The sequence below is a fragment of the Sander vitreus genome, chromosome 9 (genome assembly GCF_031162955.1).
Source record: "Sander vitreus isolate 19-12246 chromosome 9, sanVit1, whole genome shotgun sequence".
NCBI classification, from domain to species: Eukaryota; Metazoa; Chordata; class Actinopteri; order Perciformes; family Percidae; genus Sander; species Sander vitreus.
The window spans coordinates 19,857,084-19,873,325 of record NC_135863.1 but is presented as its reverse complement, the minus strand read 5'-3'; the positions used below and the strand labels follow the sequence as shown (position 1 = coordinate 19,873,325).

General features: G+C 41.3%; 1 protein-coding gene across 2 annotated transcripts in view; it reads right to left on the bottom strand.

Annotated features, from left to right (window-relative positions):
- Positions 1-16,242, bottom strand: part of glis1b (GLIS family zinc finger 1b) — a 78,036-nt gene that overhangs the window by 19,329 nt on the left and 42,465 nt on the right. Inside the window, exons 5-7 of one of the 2 annotated variants that reach the window (XM_078259139.1) lie at positions 6,543-6,704; positions 4,043-4,153; positions 808-949 (exon numbers count right to left, since the gene is read on the bottom strand). In XM_078259139.1, coding sequence (XP_078115265.1) covers positions 808-949; positions 4,043-4,153; positions 6,543-6,704 — 415 coding nt within the window. The remainder of the gene's footprint in view (positions 1-807; positions 950-4,042; positions 4,154-6,542; positions 6,705-16,242) is intronic. The other variant, XM_078259140.1, reaches the window with a different exon arrangement.

Genomic DNA, 16,242 nt, shown 5'->3' with positions numbered 1-16,242 from the left:
TGGCGGTCAAATTCATCAATTAGAAAAATGGAAGTTTAAAGGCCACATGTGATGAACAAAAGTTTTCGTTTGCAGTGGTTTGTAATGGTTTTTGCAGCCTTTGTATGACAAGATGACAGGTTAACATGATATGGTTATGAAATTCAAACCAAACAAACTTCCTTCTAAACTTAAATAACAGAGTAGAGTCCAGCAGCTAAAATGTTGATATGAAATGTGTATAAGTAATTAAAGATAAATTATAGTGGTGTAATTTGTTTGTGTTTGACCAAAGGCGCCGTAAGTATGGTTTTTACTGCCTGAAAGCACAAAATCTCCCTAATACATCTGCAGGAATGTTGACATGGCTGTTGTTGACCACCATGACTCGGTGATTGCCTTGCCAGGTGTTGGGATTGCTGGCGGTCAGACCTCACTTGCTGGCCTGTTCTTCTGTTTTGGAACAAGTACTCATGGCTCATCAATATTTTGAGACATGGCCAGTCTCTTTTACTCACATTTTGAATTGCTCAACCAAAGAGGATGGTGCTACTAATGGTGTCATATCATATGTTGTATTCAAGCCCAAAAGCAAAGGAACAGAGGTATTTAGAAAATAATAGTGTTTTGAGAAATGTATGTAAAGTGCAACAAATACTAGGGTATAAGGGGGGGGGGGGAGGTGAAACACAAGGAAGGAACACTGAGAGAGAGACTAGAGACCTGAGTTGTTGCTGCTGACAAAGTATTAGATTACCTAATGCTTTCATAAGGGGAAGAGGTTACATAATCAGGGTGCTAGATGACAGAGCAGCTTCCTATGTGCACCTGCAAAGATGTCTTGGCCCAGTCCAGGAGAACGGCCATCTTTGCCATTGTAGAGATGCTGTGAGGAGGTGGAGCTCTGGAGGTGCTGCATGGACAGACAGTCACTCAGGACGTCCTGCTCCAGGTGAGGACAGGGCCGAAGCTGTCAATCACAAACATAAGAAAAAACAAAACAAATGTTTACAAGAAGTGATGTTGAGTCATTTAAAGAGAACTCCATCTGGTTTGCAAGATTACACAACCTCAGAACAAAGCACAGGCTCAGTTTTGTCTATTTGTAGGCTGTACCCCATGTAGGGTGTGTTTTTTTTAACTCTTTTTGTGCACTAATGCGATTGTAATGTTATTTTGAAACAGTAACTCAGCAAATGAGAATACATTGTCAGTCAGGGGGAACCAAAGGAAAGATCATACGCTCCTTTTTGAGTCATGCGTTGGCCTTGGACATTGCAGGTAAGTTATCCCTGTACTAACTCAGAGCCAATGCGAGATTGCTTCTGTTTCTCTCACTGCCAACAGTAATGGAGGCAACTGAAGACACATTTCAACTGGAGAGTCGATCACAGGCCACGCAGAAGAAACCTAAACCTAAGGATACTTGTGTCAGTTGGAGAAATTGGACATCTGCCTTATGGATCAGTGGGGCAGCTGACCTCTGTAGTGTACGTCAGTGGATTTCTCTGTAATAAAACATTACAGTTGCTGAGGTACACACCAGGGCTGTACTAACAACCACATCTTTCCTTTACTCAGGAGATAACCTTCAAAGAACCTGTAAATTCAACACAGGGACTGGGACAGTACTTTAGCTGATTATCAGAAGTAAGTAGAAAGAAAAAGCATTTCAAACCAATGGTGTTTTGTATTCCACACCATGGTGTGCCAGAATCAAGACACTGACTGGAGAAAGGAGAATCTACCAAATGTCTCAATGCCATCTGCTTTGGCTCCAATATCAGATAATGCTTTGTGGACAAACAATAGCAGTGGACATGATCTGCTACAGTAGATTTACTATTCATTCATAAAAGCCTGATGTAGTTAATTCTTCTGTACCATAGACGTCCATTGTTGTCCACAAACTAATACAACACATCAATGAGCCGCAATGTTGCACTGGGTTCTTTAATTATGTTGAACAACAATGCAATTACGCTAACATAACCAACATTACATCACTAATTAAACAAAAGTGTTAAAACAGATGTATCAATCATATTCGATTCTTCAATTTCAAGGGTTTAACTGCTATATATTATCAGGCTAACATAGCTTTGTCAGTCGGTTCAGTTAAACCTGGAAGTATTTGTGCAGTACAACCCCTTTTATTTAGTTAATTTCAATGTATTTATAATGCCTTATTCACAAAGAACATGCATCCCATTTTAATTCAGTAATGTGTAAATTTCCACTTAGGAAACACGTTATAACTGGGCTAAGGTTGAACTTAAGAACAGCTGTGCAACAGGCTCCTTATCGTTTGAATCCAATATATGTGGGTTCAGTTCATTAGGAAATCAACATGTAAACCTGTTAAGATTGTAAATCAAGTTTGGTTTTGTCATCATGCTGTGATATTAACCATCTTGAATAAAACATATTTTGTCCTATCATAGTAAGAAGTGATAACTTTATGATGCCAAGAGGCATTAAAAACCTGTCAGTGTTGCTGTGAGTCATTTGGACCAGTACGAGTGTATTTTTAAAACAAAGTGCTCCAGTTACAGATGACAAAGTCGATGTTGTCCACCAAGGTTTTTTCTTCATCATCATTCCAACCCTATCAATCTGTCCATCTGTCTCTCTGTGTCTGCCTGCCTGTCCATCCATCCACAATGAAAATCAATTCCACATTTTGTGGTTGGAAACATTCTTCAGCATTATCACAACCATCTAGTTCATCGACAGCGATGAGCCAAGTGGACAGATAACAGCTTTATCTGTGCGTGACTTACGTCTTTTAAGGCCTTATGCCTATCCCGCCATTTAAATCACTGACTGAATTTTATAGCTGGCATAATCCACATTTTGATTCCAAACTTAGATACTGTATGTCAATAAATGTGCATGTGCTTGTCCTCTTGGGGATCCTTATGAGGGCCCTGCAAACTATTCATCACGTGTAATTGGGGCTCTGTTCTCCCCACAGCGACACTCCTAACAGTTTTTCTCTGAACTGTTCCAAGAGTGGAGTAAGAGAGCGTTTGTTTGACATTTGTCCATAACATCTGGCCACTGGGGTATTCCGCAGTACAGCTTATTAACAATGCTACAAGCACACATGTGTTTCCCTTTACGGCGCTAAGCAAAGAAACACATCATCCAGCCTGCCACTATCCAGCCCCTTCCACAACAATGAGCCCATTCTCTGTTATTTACCCACTTCCAGTCAGGGAAAGAATGGGCTTTTGACCATGAACACGATGAAATGTGGTCAAACCTGATCTATTGTTGGGAAAGCGATTCTCAAAGACACCCCTCTACTAGACCCCCGGCCACCCAACCCCTCAATTAAACCAACTAGATGGATCTGTGGATAATGTACATCAGAGCTGGCCCGTTCGTTAAACCTGTAACCCTACCGTATTGACTTGAATTAAGTCATGCTGAAAGGCCACTGTGCTCTACATGATACGCAGGCAAAGCCACCGATATCAAGATTGGTTTATTTGTCCCAAGGGAGATTTGTCTTGGACAAAAGGCTGCCACATAAAAATACATATAATATATACATACATGGACAGACACAAGACATTAAGTACATAGTACATACAAGTGCAAACAATAAAGTAAGTACAAACACATTCCACCCCTCCTCATACCTTATGGCGTGAGTTTAGGAGACTTACTGATATGGAAATGAATACGTTTTTATATCTGTTGAGGTATCTTTTAGGTTTACTTGGGACCCTGTAACGTCGACCTGATGGAAGCAGCTCATAATGAGAGTGTAAAACATGTGAGGCGTCAGCAATAACATATACATATATATATGTTCCCACTAGGATTTGTTATGAAAAATGAAACATGATAGATAATATCCCCCTTTTTTTAATTAGTAGTTTAATAGTATGTAATTAATTTACTGTCATCTTCCAGTTAGAGACATATAATTCATCTTTCTGTTCTTTTGTTTGATGTTAAAAAAATATCAAATCAGTTACTACCTGACAACAGGAAAAATTTTATCTCAATATCTATTCGTTCCATCCCTCTCTTGTAGAAGGTGTCTTACCTTTCTACGCACCTGTTGCTCTTTGGCCGAGTGGATCTTTACATGTTTGCGTAGGGAGCTGGGATCTGTGTAGCGCTTGGTACAGCCGGGGATCTGACATGCGTACGGCTTCTATAAGCAGAAAGAAAAAAACGTTTCACATTCGGTTAAAGTGTAGATGCATCTAAATTCACTTTGTTGTAAGGACAGAGACACAAGAAAAAAGTGCAGTTATTCAAGAAGAGATGACAGAAATTGAGGAAATTAGGGTGTGAGTAAGCACAATTTATACACTAAGTTTAAAATCTGTTGAAGTAAAGGCAAAGTTAAAGTCCTACCTTTCAGCTGAGAATGACAGAATTTGAAGAAGAGGAAAAAAAGCATGAAAAAGAAAAAAAAGAAAATATTTTGTTATAAAATATTTCAATATGAAATGATCTCCATGTAGCGTTTTAATTTAAATTCAGGACTTTAAAGCTGCTCTATGTGCTGTTTCACTTGCTGTTGCATGAAGGGCTATTCTCGTTTTCTTCTCCCAGTGTAGTAATGAACCCTCTTTCTTACTGACAACATCAATATGACATGATTAATATCAATACTCGACAATGTATGTAAAACACTCAGCTAATATTTAAAAAATACAGCAGGACATGTTTAGTTGTTTTCTGCACAATTAAAATAGGACTGTGATGGGAAATTTTCTACATTGGATATTGTGGACCAATACAAAGTTGGTAATGTTACTCTATACGGTCAGTATGTACTGTGTGTCAGTGTGTATGCTGACATACAGACTGGTTGTGAGGAGGGAGATGTCGACAGATTAGAGAAACAGACATGACATCTGTAAATGACTGCACTGTCATGGAGTTTCCTCATCATTTCACGTTATTCTCATTAACCAAGCAAATATAGCATGTAGCTAGCTGATTGAGGGATTTTTCCCCTCACGGCAAAACATTTTTTTCATCCTCAGGAATATAGGTTGGCCATTAAAGTGTAAGGGGATACGGGTCTTTATTAGCTCTGCCTCCATACCTCGACCTTCTCTGTAAATAAGCCATTGTTATTACAAGGCTCTTACAGTGCCACTCATCTCTGCCATGTTTGTTTTGTCAAGCAACGCACCCAATACAGCGCAGAACCTTGAGTAATCAAGCACAACTTCTGTGCAGAATAAATACCATTAAAGCTTGAAAATGATTTTCCCTCAAAGTGTTTTTGGCAGGGTGGGCAGGCACAGTGAATGCCTTAGCGGAGTGTTAATGTGAAGCCATAAGCATCAGGGTCCCAGATTAGCTGTATCATTTGCCCTACTGTGGAAAGAGTGGCTGGAGGAGGAAAATCCCTTACTGATAGAATAACACAAGTCTGCTTTCAAAACTCTACTGAAGTAAAGGTTCTGAGTGATTTACTATTACGTGTACCAAAAGCACTGGTGGCTGGCCAATACAGGAACACAGGGGGAAGATATCCTGGAAATATGAATATTATAAAAATACTATTAAAATGAATATCTCTTTCAATTCAAGTTTTGCAGAAAGTGGTGAATTTGAGCATTTACTGTGTGCCACTACAGTAAAATAATATCCTTGATTTCCAGAGCTATGATTGACTTCTATTATTGCTTTGGCTGGTTGACCTGAAGCTGGTACATGCATACCTTTTAGGGACTGCTCAAAGATTATTTTCAACTAAGAATTTCTCTCTGTAGATATTGAATTGAATTAGTTGTTAATAGAAGAAATTACTTTAAAGTGTAGAAGAGAAAACTGTAAAGCTCCCTGAACGTGTGAGAACGAACAAATACCTTAATGGTACTTAAGTACATAATTTGAGCAAAACAAGTTATTTACTCCCTTGCTGCGTTGCCAATGCGGATGGTGATAAAATGAGGTATTAGTGGGGTTACTGAGACATGACGAGTGGCAGCGATGGCTGACTCAACCTTTCCCTCCATTTATACAGGTCAGAGAAACAGGCAAAGCTCTGTCTGAGCTTGCAGCTCCAATCCAAGCCTGTTATGGCCGGAGCTGCGACTCAGCCTAATGGAACTGATCATTTAATGATCTGTCACTGCCAGCGTAGAGAGAGTGAAAATGCCACACTTCTCACTGACTGACAGCAAATTAAAGTCTAACACTGTCAAGATGTGGAAATAGGCATTGAGACTTGGACAACAGCGCAGTTTTTAATGTTGGTGTAAAAGTGAAGGAGGGAAACAGTGTGAGCGCACACCAGACACACACACACACACATACACATGCTGCTTGCTAGTTCTTTGACAACTCATATTTTAATTTGGCATATAATCTAATACCTGAATGGATTTGGTAAAAACTAAATGCAGCTTGTATCCGACATATGCAAACATTTATAGTTCATAATTTCATGCAGCCATGCCTTCTGCAACACAGCGACCACCCAGACTATTTTAACTGTTGGCCCGAGACAGGTTAAACATTAATCTACTATGGTGAAGCATTGGAAGGTGAGACAGAGCAGAGACTTAGTTTCTGACCGTGTCCAGGTGAGTGCGCTGATGCTTGGCGCGGTCGCTGGAGTTGCTGAAAGCTTTCTGGCAGCCTGGGTGCTGGCACAGGTACGGCTTCTCTCCTGTGTGGCTCCTCAGGTGGATCTTCAGGTTCTCCAGACGTGAAAACGCTTTGTTACAACTCTCGAACTACGGGGGAGGGAAGACAGCACAAGACACACACACACACACACACACACACACACACACACACAAATACACACACACACGCACAAAGATAACCACAGTCAGGCAGGTATGCACAGGACCACACAAGGAAATAAACAAATGCCCACACACACACACACACACACACACACACACACACACACACACACACACACACACACACACACACACACACACACACATTGGAAAAAATAAATCAATCAGTGTAAAGCTGGCATAGTCTGGTACAATGTGGGCTCTGTATACGGGTACATCTGTGACTCAGAAAGAAGCTGTCCCACTCTTTCCCCTACTCCCTTGATCACTCGCACAGCTGGAGGAGTTCACTCTACACCACATATTCTCCAGCTATAGAAAAGTGAGAGATGCTTAAAAACATGGGTGGTATAATCGTGAGCCTTTTTTTTCCATGGCTCTTGAATTACGCTGCCAATCCAGGGTACCTTTGTTGAAAACCACGTCCACTTGAAAGACAGCAGCATGCGTGACAGTGCACCTGCCTCAAGGCTGCCGCTGCGTCTAAATTGCAGGGGAAACTGGAGTGTGCCATACAGTGGCGGTTAATGGGCTGTAATGCATAGCATGGGATAAGTGTGCTGAAGTGTATAGTGCCTTAGACTGACAAGTGACAGTGACTGTAAACAGACTCATATCCGACCCAGCTTGGCCCATTTGATCCGAACCACTCAGCCAATGAACACCACAGATTTGTTAACATGTGAATGATTCATGAGGCTTCTCGCATATCCACTCCTGCTCTTAAGCAAAAAACAAGGCTGATTGGTTGATTAGGCGTCCATGTCAAGACCCCCTACATCGGCTGCTGTGTAAAGAGTCACAAAGTGTAGCGTGTACAGTAGTATGGGAAGCATAGCTCAATGCTACTTATATCTATTTAGGATTAATCTCATGTAAGTGTTCAGCAGCATCAATATATTGAGACTGTCACAGGTAACAATAGGAAGTGCTCATGTTAGCATCTTTCTTCTGTACACTTGCCGGTCACCCTATAAGGACTTCAGATGCATGGCGTGTACGACGGGTACATAAGGCACAGGACAGGTGGAGACAAAAGAGTACAGAGACAAAAGATGGTGGGGAAGATGGAAAAGGAGGTCACTCCATGAAGAGTAATAGACTGCATAAACTGGTGAAGAAAAAGTGTTAGCCCTTTTTGACCAAAATGTTCCAGGAACTATGGAACCAGAGGAACTAAAAGTCTCTTTTGTGCATTCTTGTTTGCATCTGAATAACTGCGAAGATTAGACAAATTAGACCGATGACATATTAAAAAATGACGGCTTTATTCATTATATTTCAAGAACCTAAATATGAGAGAAACCGGGAGCCAGGAAGGCATTAAGTCTGATAAAAAACATGGTGCAGCTACTGCGAGCAAGTAAAATATCTTTTAAGTATAATATCTTCTAAAATAACAACTTCCTCACTCACAAATCTTACCTAAAACCAACTTCTTGCAAAGGACTAATCTGACCTCAGTGCAAATGCAACTTCATTGACAAACTGTTGCGGAGGTGCTGTGGTCTCTACTGTCCATTGTAGCCTGACCTTTAGTAAAGCCTGCTGACAACAGGTCGGGTTACGGCTAAGGAGAGAGTGACACCATTCTTCTAATGGGCCTTCAGCTTCATCTACGCTCAATACTCATCCCTGGTCTCCTTCATTCACTCACACAGTACAGGTAGGGCCTTCTATTCACAGAGGCTCCATTTAATATAGGCGAAACCTAAGCCAGTCATGGTAGAGCCGTGTTGGGTGACTAGGCTGATCTGTGGGTGTATGTGCCTGTGTGGCTCAGTACGAGAGTCTTAATCTGCACGATTATGGCGACACAAACGCACAGCTCCTGCAGCTTGTCAGACCTCTGAGCCGATGAGTTTGGAAACAAAAGCATAATTTTGATCAGACAGATGCTTTTTTTTCCTGTACATTTTTTTTCTTACAACAAGCTACAAACCAACAATTAAAACTGAGCTTGTGAAGTTGATTTTACTGAAAACAAAACTGGGCAAGCATATGTGCACCAACAATATAGGATGGGAGCTTAATAATGCCTCAGAGAGAGAACAAAGCTTGAAATTTTCGCTAATGCCAATACATTGCTTGAGTTTATAAGCCAAATTTCTTAAAAGCATCAGTAAAAGCATCATCATCATCATCATCATCATCATCATCATCATCATCATCATCATCCATATAAGATCCTGGATCCCCTAGATACAATTTAAAATGAGCAAAAAAAAGAAATGTGACAGTTTTTGATACTCAGTGGTAAAGACACATTTCTATTAATTAATTAAAAGTAGGATCAATACACAGCCCTACTACAAGACAAGATCTAATCAGCTATGTTTGGACCTGTGTGCTGTGTGTGGTGTGCCCAAAGCTGAGAAGAGAAATGCATAAAGAAAGTTAGGACATTCAACATGACCAGACAGCAACACAAAAGTAACAGTGAGGCACAGGACAGGACCGGAATGTAGTATGAATAAAATATTTCACCCTGGATTCATCAACACACACACACTCACACACACACACACACACGCACGCACGCACGCACGCACGCACACACACACACACACACACACACACACATACACATACACATACACACACACACACACACACACACACACACACACACACACGCACGCACAAACACACATTCGTTCCCGGCTTCAGCATACAATCATGGAAAAATGTCTTTAGGAGTTCACATTGCATAGTGATGTACAGCGGAAACACATCATTCTAAAATCGTGCCAATCAAATGTTTCAGATGGAAACGAGAGACGCAGTGAGGGTGGGAAAGTTTAATAAAAATCTCAGTGCAGAGGAACATCTACACTGCCATACCAGTCATGGCAGACGCGGTCCATGCTGACTGCTGAAATGCGGCGCCGAGAATTTGAGTTTGGAAAACAAACACAGCTATTATTGACGTGCTAAATGTGTGTATTTATGTATAAGGGAATAATCACTCTTTCATTGCTTTCTTTTCCGCAATACAAATTTGAGGCTAAATTATAGTAACGGGTCCGTGGAGGAAACCGTGTTAATCGTGTAGAGCGTATTATTACTCTGGAAGCTGGACTAGCAGGGAGACGGCTGAGTATGAGGTTTTCCTGCCTGCTGGGAAACCAATAGGCACTGCCACCCCTAGGCATGGACATTACCCAGAACCCTGCATGAAAGATTTTATGCTCCAGTAAGATGTTTTAGCGTGGCCAATCTGATGGCTAAAATGACTTCTTTCAGTGAGTTCATGGACTGTCAAAAACCTACTTAGGTTTTGAATTTGATGCATGCAGTGCTGTGTAGTTAAATTCAGCATTGCTCCTGTTATTGAAGAAAAGTGTTTTAACAGTTTTGATGTGGGCAGTATGTTGTCTTATTTTGGTAAAGGTGACACATGGCAATTATACATCCCATGTCATGGGTTTGATGCCAACTGGTTGACCTAAAAGTGTCTAAAAATAATATCTGCATGTTAAAAAAGGATAAATGTCAGTAGGTTGCCCTATATCATCGATGAGGAGTTGCCTAATATAAACGGTTTAGAAAGAAATGAACACATAGGTTAAAGTGGTATAAACATAAAGTTGTGGTGGCTGAGGCTTCTGACACAGGACTGATTTTACCTTTGATATTATCTTTGAAAACAGTTTAGACAGCGCTAATGACATTAATTGCTTTAAACATGTTTAGTTTTCCTCTCTGAAAGCTCCGTCTAAGGTAAACCGGCAGATCACTGCACGAGTGGAGCGGCACTGGCAGCGTGGAGGGATTTGAGTGTTTGACACCGTCTCACTCTTGAGTAGGGGGTTCAGTAGCTCGGTAAACATTCGGGATGACAGCGGGGTCTTGACATGGCTGAAGGGGGCGAGAGCGGGTTGAAAGGGTGGACAGGCAGCTGATCACAACAGACAGATTATGGGCCCAGCGTGCAGGCTAGTGGAGGTGCGGCGGGCCTGAGGCCTTCATGGGAAATGACTCCTGACTGGCAGGGAAAAGGCCAAACAGTGTCTGGGCTAAAAGGCAGCAGTGTACGCCTCTCCTAAAATGCGGCGGCTCATTAGCAACCGGCAGGAGCTGTGGATGATGGAAACAAACCAGCCGTTATGGAGGGGTGTCGGGAGGAAATATGGCTGCTGACATGGATGCCAGAAATCTGATTAAAAGCTTTCATGAATGACATAGGAAGAGAAATGCAGAGAGAGGAGATGATCAGAGGTAAGGTGGAGGTTCTTCTCTTTGGAAAAATATATATATAACTACGGTCTTTGCATCCAAGATCATCACCTACAGGAGTCATTTTCTCGCCAAGATAAAATCCAGGATTTTCTCCCCCAATAGTCAAGCTTTTCTAGGGTTGCTATATATGCGAGGAGATCTCCCTCAGCACTAATATATTTCTCTGGCCTTGGGCAGTAATTGTAGATCAGGCAGGCCACTGACTAATGATGGGGAGATGGGATTCAACTGTTTGGCTGCTTACTAGCATGACATTCACGATTACTCATGTTCAGAGACACCCCCCCCCCCCCAATAAAAGAAAAAGGTTCTCAGATCCTAAAAGCCTCCACAAATTCTCCACTGTGATTAGTTTTACTTAATACATCCAGGCTCCTTTACTGCCAAGCCTGAGAGACACAATGAAGAGTAAAGAGTATTGGTGGAAAACTCTGCCAAAAAAAACACGTTGTAGAGTGGCAATGCTCGAAAGCAGCCTGTATAACTTTATAAGTATGAAAAAAGGGGTTTGAGGGAATACGTTGGTTTATCACAAGGTGTCTTTCTCTGCCCTGACCAACGAGGAAAACCACCAACACTTCAGGATCTGTTCGGAGGGAAGGCTGCGGAGCAGAGTGCCCTGGCTGCAGATGGGAGGAACATGTGCATTTAATCTGCCTGCTTCCAAATGCCCTGTGGCAACCACAGCAAAGAGCAGAAAAACGTAAATGGATGAAATTATATCCATATGATTCAACGAGACAGCTAAAGAGAGGCAGGTTTCTCATGCACTTCGTCAGGATACAAAATTGAACACAGCTTGGCTAAAACATTCGCATTACATAGTTTACACATATCATTTCCACTGCAAAGCGGGACCCTTCTAGCAGCCAGCCTCATCTGTTGCGAATAGGGCTTCAATTTGAATCAAAAGATAGGGGCAAACTTTTTTCCTTTGTCTCAGAGCAGGAGAGATATTAATTGCTGTTTGTCCTTGAATCATCTTTTCTCCCCTGCCTCCTACACTTTTGAAAACTTGATTTATGAATGGTGAGATATGAGCACACACAGCAAATGACTAAAAGCGAGGGAGTGTTGTCCAGATGCGAATGAACAAGCGGGCAGAGCAAGAGCTCAGCCAATAAATTGGTGGGAGGAAGTAGTCATGTAAATGACTAAAGAAATTGTTCTTAACAGCCATTTTGCACTCAGGCCTGAATAGTTTGGGGGCCAGATTAAAAACTATGTGGATGGCACAACAGGAAGCATTGGTATGATGACTAAATGAGCCTGCTCACATAATGAGCCTGCCCAGCTGTTTTGTTCCTCTGACAGACTGTTTGCTGGAGATTGAGGAGGAAGTGCAGTGATGGATCTGGACCCCTGTTCCTGTGGAGGAGGCCTGGCACAGTGTGAGCCTGGCTGCACAACAATATGGTGAGGCTTCATGGAAGCACTTAACCTACTGTGATTCAGAGGCCTTCATTCAAATGTCTACCAGCTCTGCAGCCCTGCATCAGATTAGAGAGCTAAGATGTGATTTCCTCTTAAAGCGGGCAGCCTGGGGTTTACCGGTTCACCAGGTTGAGGGAAAAAGGAAAACAGGGTCACGTTCTCAAAGAGATGAAGCAGACTGACAGGGTAAAGGATATATCTTGTGTGTTATCGTCTAGCGTTAGCAGAGAACTGAACCGACTTTCAGCTTAATTCCTCTGTTGCCTCAACATTTTACATTTTCCTTCTGGGCAAAGGCTTGGGTTGTCAAGAAATTATTTTTACACACATACTTTCCACTCAACTACATGAACACAGGTCAGCTGTACAGCTCCCTTTGACTCTACTTCTAACAAACAATTGATCACGTTTCTGATCACCTCCATATCAATGCTTCTGAGTGAGAGAGGACACTATTTGGACGCAACAAAACCAGAACTACAACAGCAGTTTGCACAATTGAGGCTTGTAAGCCCTTTTCAGACATGGAATGTGTTGCATTTCTGGCTTCATCTATCTGCCAACTATCAGTATAGATTTATTTGACATTTGCACATACTATGGGTCTCCATAGTGGCTCTATTCAAACATGACAGGACTGTAGTGTTTACAAGATATTTGGCCCCTGGTACACAGCAGGAGCTGCCCTGAGATGAATTTACAAATCAATTTTAATAATTAATTAGGTAATTTGGAATTTTGCTGCCTACTTTATACAGACCTATACTGTTGCACCCAGGAAGGTTATGAGTTATTTAATTCCTACTTGCTCACAGGTATGTATGTAAAACTGGAAAACATAAAATATCTATAAAATAAAAAAGTCTTAATATTGTAAGTAATTGGGACTTGGGTGATGATTAATATGATTTTGCAAGTTTTTTTTTTTACCTCTTTAGCCCTGCACTGTGAGTGGAATAAAACAACCAATGAAAACTAAACTTTATTGGTCATTTGCTACGAGAAAACTCTCTTAAAAAATTGGCTTATTGACACAATATCATGGTTTATTCAAGTGATTTTATTTCCTTGAGCAGAGGAAATTATTATTAAATCACACATTTACTACAGTGTTTCTTTCTTTGAATGTAAAGGTGCAGTAGGTAAGACTTATAAAACTAACTTTCTGTCATATTTGCTGAAACTAACCCTATGTTCAAGTAGAACTACATGAAGCAGGTAATTTAAAAAAAAAATCCAGCTCCTCTGGCACCACCTACAGCCTGCAGTGCAATTTGCAAAAATCCACCGCTCCCTGTTCAGATGCACCAATCAGGGTCAGGGGGGGTGTCTAACTGTGTGTCAATCACTGCTTATGCACACGCATTCATTCTCCCTTGTGGGGGGAGGGGCGTATGAGACCGTTTAGCAGAAAGGGGGGAGGGACTGAGAAGTTGTTGATTTAAAAAAATGTTGGCTAAGTCCTGGATCTTCGCAATCCTACCTACAGCACCTTTACCCTTGTGCTGTTGCAGCCTTTTTGTGAATGTGACAATAGTCGTATTGGCAGTGTTATGGAAATGTTTTTGGGTCTGACATAGTAAGACTGTGGTCATTGTGTCAACACTTTTCTTTCCAGAGCCTTAATTGTTATTATATTGGTTGCAAATCTGAAAGGGGCATTTCTTAATTCCTTTGCAAAACAGAGCAAGCACTTGAAGATTGAAAGATGAGAAGTACAAGTTTTTGTACAGTAAGGGTTGAATATTGGCTAAATAACCAATGGATATGAGAGGGATTTGGGGTGTTCACTTTAGTGAGGAGACACACAACGAACACATTTCCCTACAAGTATATCTTGTCTTATCTTACATGATCCTTTGACCGCCCATTCAGGGAAAGGCTTCTAAAAGAGCCACACACCTTTGTCTCATGAAAGTGTTTATTCTCACAAACCATTCCTAACCATTTATAATGGCTAATTAGAATGCAATACAAAGGGTCCAGTGCCACAGCCATTAGTAACCATCAAGGCATTAATTATAAACCCATTCAAGAAATCCGAACCCCCCATGAAAAAGACAGACTGGGGGTTACGCAATGAAAATCCTAAACATGATCTGTGTTCTGAGCCGGCGCCTGGACTGATGTTACTGGCAGTCAATGCAGGATCCTGTTTGACGGGCCCATGAGCTACGGCGTCCTCTGACACCCGGGCTTCAATCTGTCCAGCACCTTTCACTCACACCTGCCTCTATTCTCACACTCGCTTTCTCTCTCTGTCTTTCTCTTCTCTCTTTTACCCCCTTCTGCCAATAAGCTCCTCTTGCTCCAGCCCTTCAATGGAGTGTTATATACCTCAACGTGCTCCATGACTCCATTTCATATCGGAACTATTGGGGGATGATAGACACCAATTCAGCAACAGGCAGTAATGACAATAACGTTATAATTAATTGATTCACTTTATTGCTCTTTTGTTAGACTATAGACAAATACCGTACAGTCCAACATGATAATTGGACTGTGCTCTAAAGTGATCTTTTTAATGGATCATCATTAACGTCCATCATTTTCTCCTTCTTTGCCTCTCAACCTGTCTAGCATTGTAACTTTTGTATTCAGGCATTTATTCGACTATAACATATGATGGAAGCTCTAAATCCCAAGAAAGGAAAGGGCTCTTTACTTTAACCTGCCTTGTCTATTTCTACTGTAATGTCCTTAGTTTCCCAGAGTGAAACTTGTCCAAACTAGAAGAAAATGTGTCACATTACTGACTCAAAATGCAACATCTCTTGTGATTGCATTTCATTTTTTGTCTATTGAGGCTGCTGAAGAAATTGGCCTCTTTCCACAGGTCTAGAAAGATGCTCTTGCTCTGACATCACCTCATTAACCATCCATGAATTAAAAAAAAAACACATCACTGAACAACAGTATCAATCCAGAAAACCAAAGTGTATTGCCAGTAGCTGTTATCTAATGGCGTGAAAGTGTTTTAGGATTCATTTTTAATTTTTTTTTAATTTTTCTGCTGTGATCAGAAAATATTTCATAATAATGTACACACTTTTATTTTCAATTAAATACAAACAGGGACACTGTTGCATTCCCATTTTGTGATTTCAGATGATAAGGTGTATGTATTTTTCAAGCTTGCCTACTGACTTCAAATTCTTGTGACAGAATTATTCTATGATCCTTGTAGAACATTCTTGTGTGACAACAACCTGACATAATGAATACCACAGTGATCCTTTGTCATAGAGACTTGTTAGGTAAAGAAATAAAAGCCCTTCTCCCTTTTTGGCAAACCATTCGTTGTCCACACAAGGCAAGAGTTGACACAGCTGTCTAAAGACCTACTGTAGCATACACTGGACGACTCTATAACTCTGACGTGATAACAAATAAACACCGCAGAAGCCCAGTGAGTTGCCAAGCCAAATACCTTGATGCCAGAAGCACTATAGTATTCAGACAGAAAACATGCCGGCAAAATTAAACAATAGGTCAACATGGCATTGTGATCAACACCAGCATATGGACTCAGGCAGGGTGTAGGGGAAGAGAGTGTGTTTGTGCAACCCTCTGGAGGGGGACCAGACCACAAAGCCTTCTGGGTAAAAAAGCAGCTGCCCAAGAAATGTGGTGCAACGGTGCCCCTAGATTTGTTCACTCCTCAGCATGCCAAGGTTGTGTTCTTTTCTGCTCTCAGCGGGTTTCAGGGTCCAGATTCCAGTTATGTGGATGTGGCTGGTTGCAATATATCAGACTGTGCTGGATATTGAGTGTGACAAGTCAA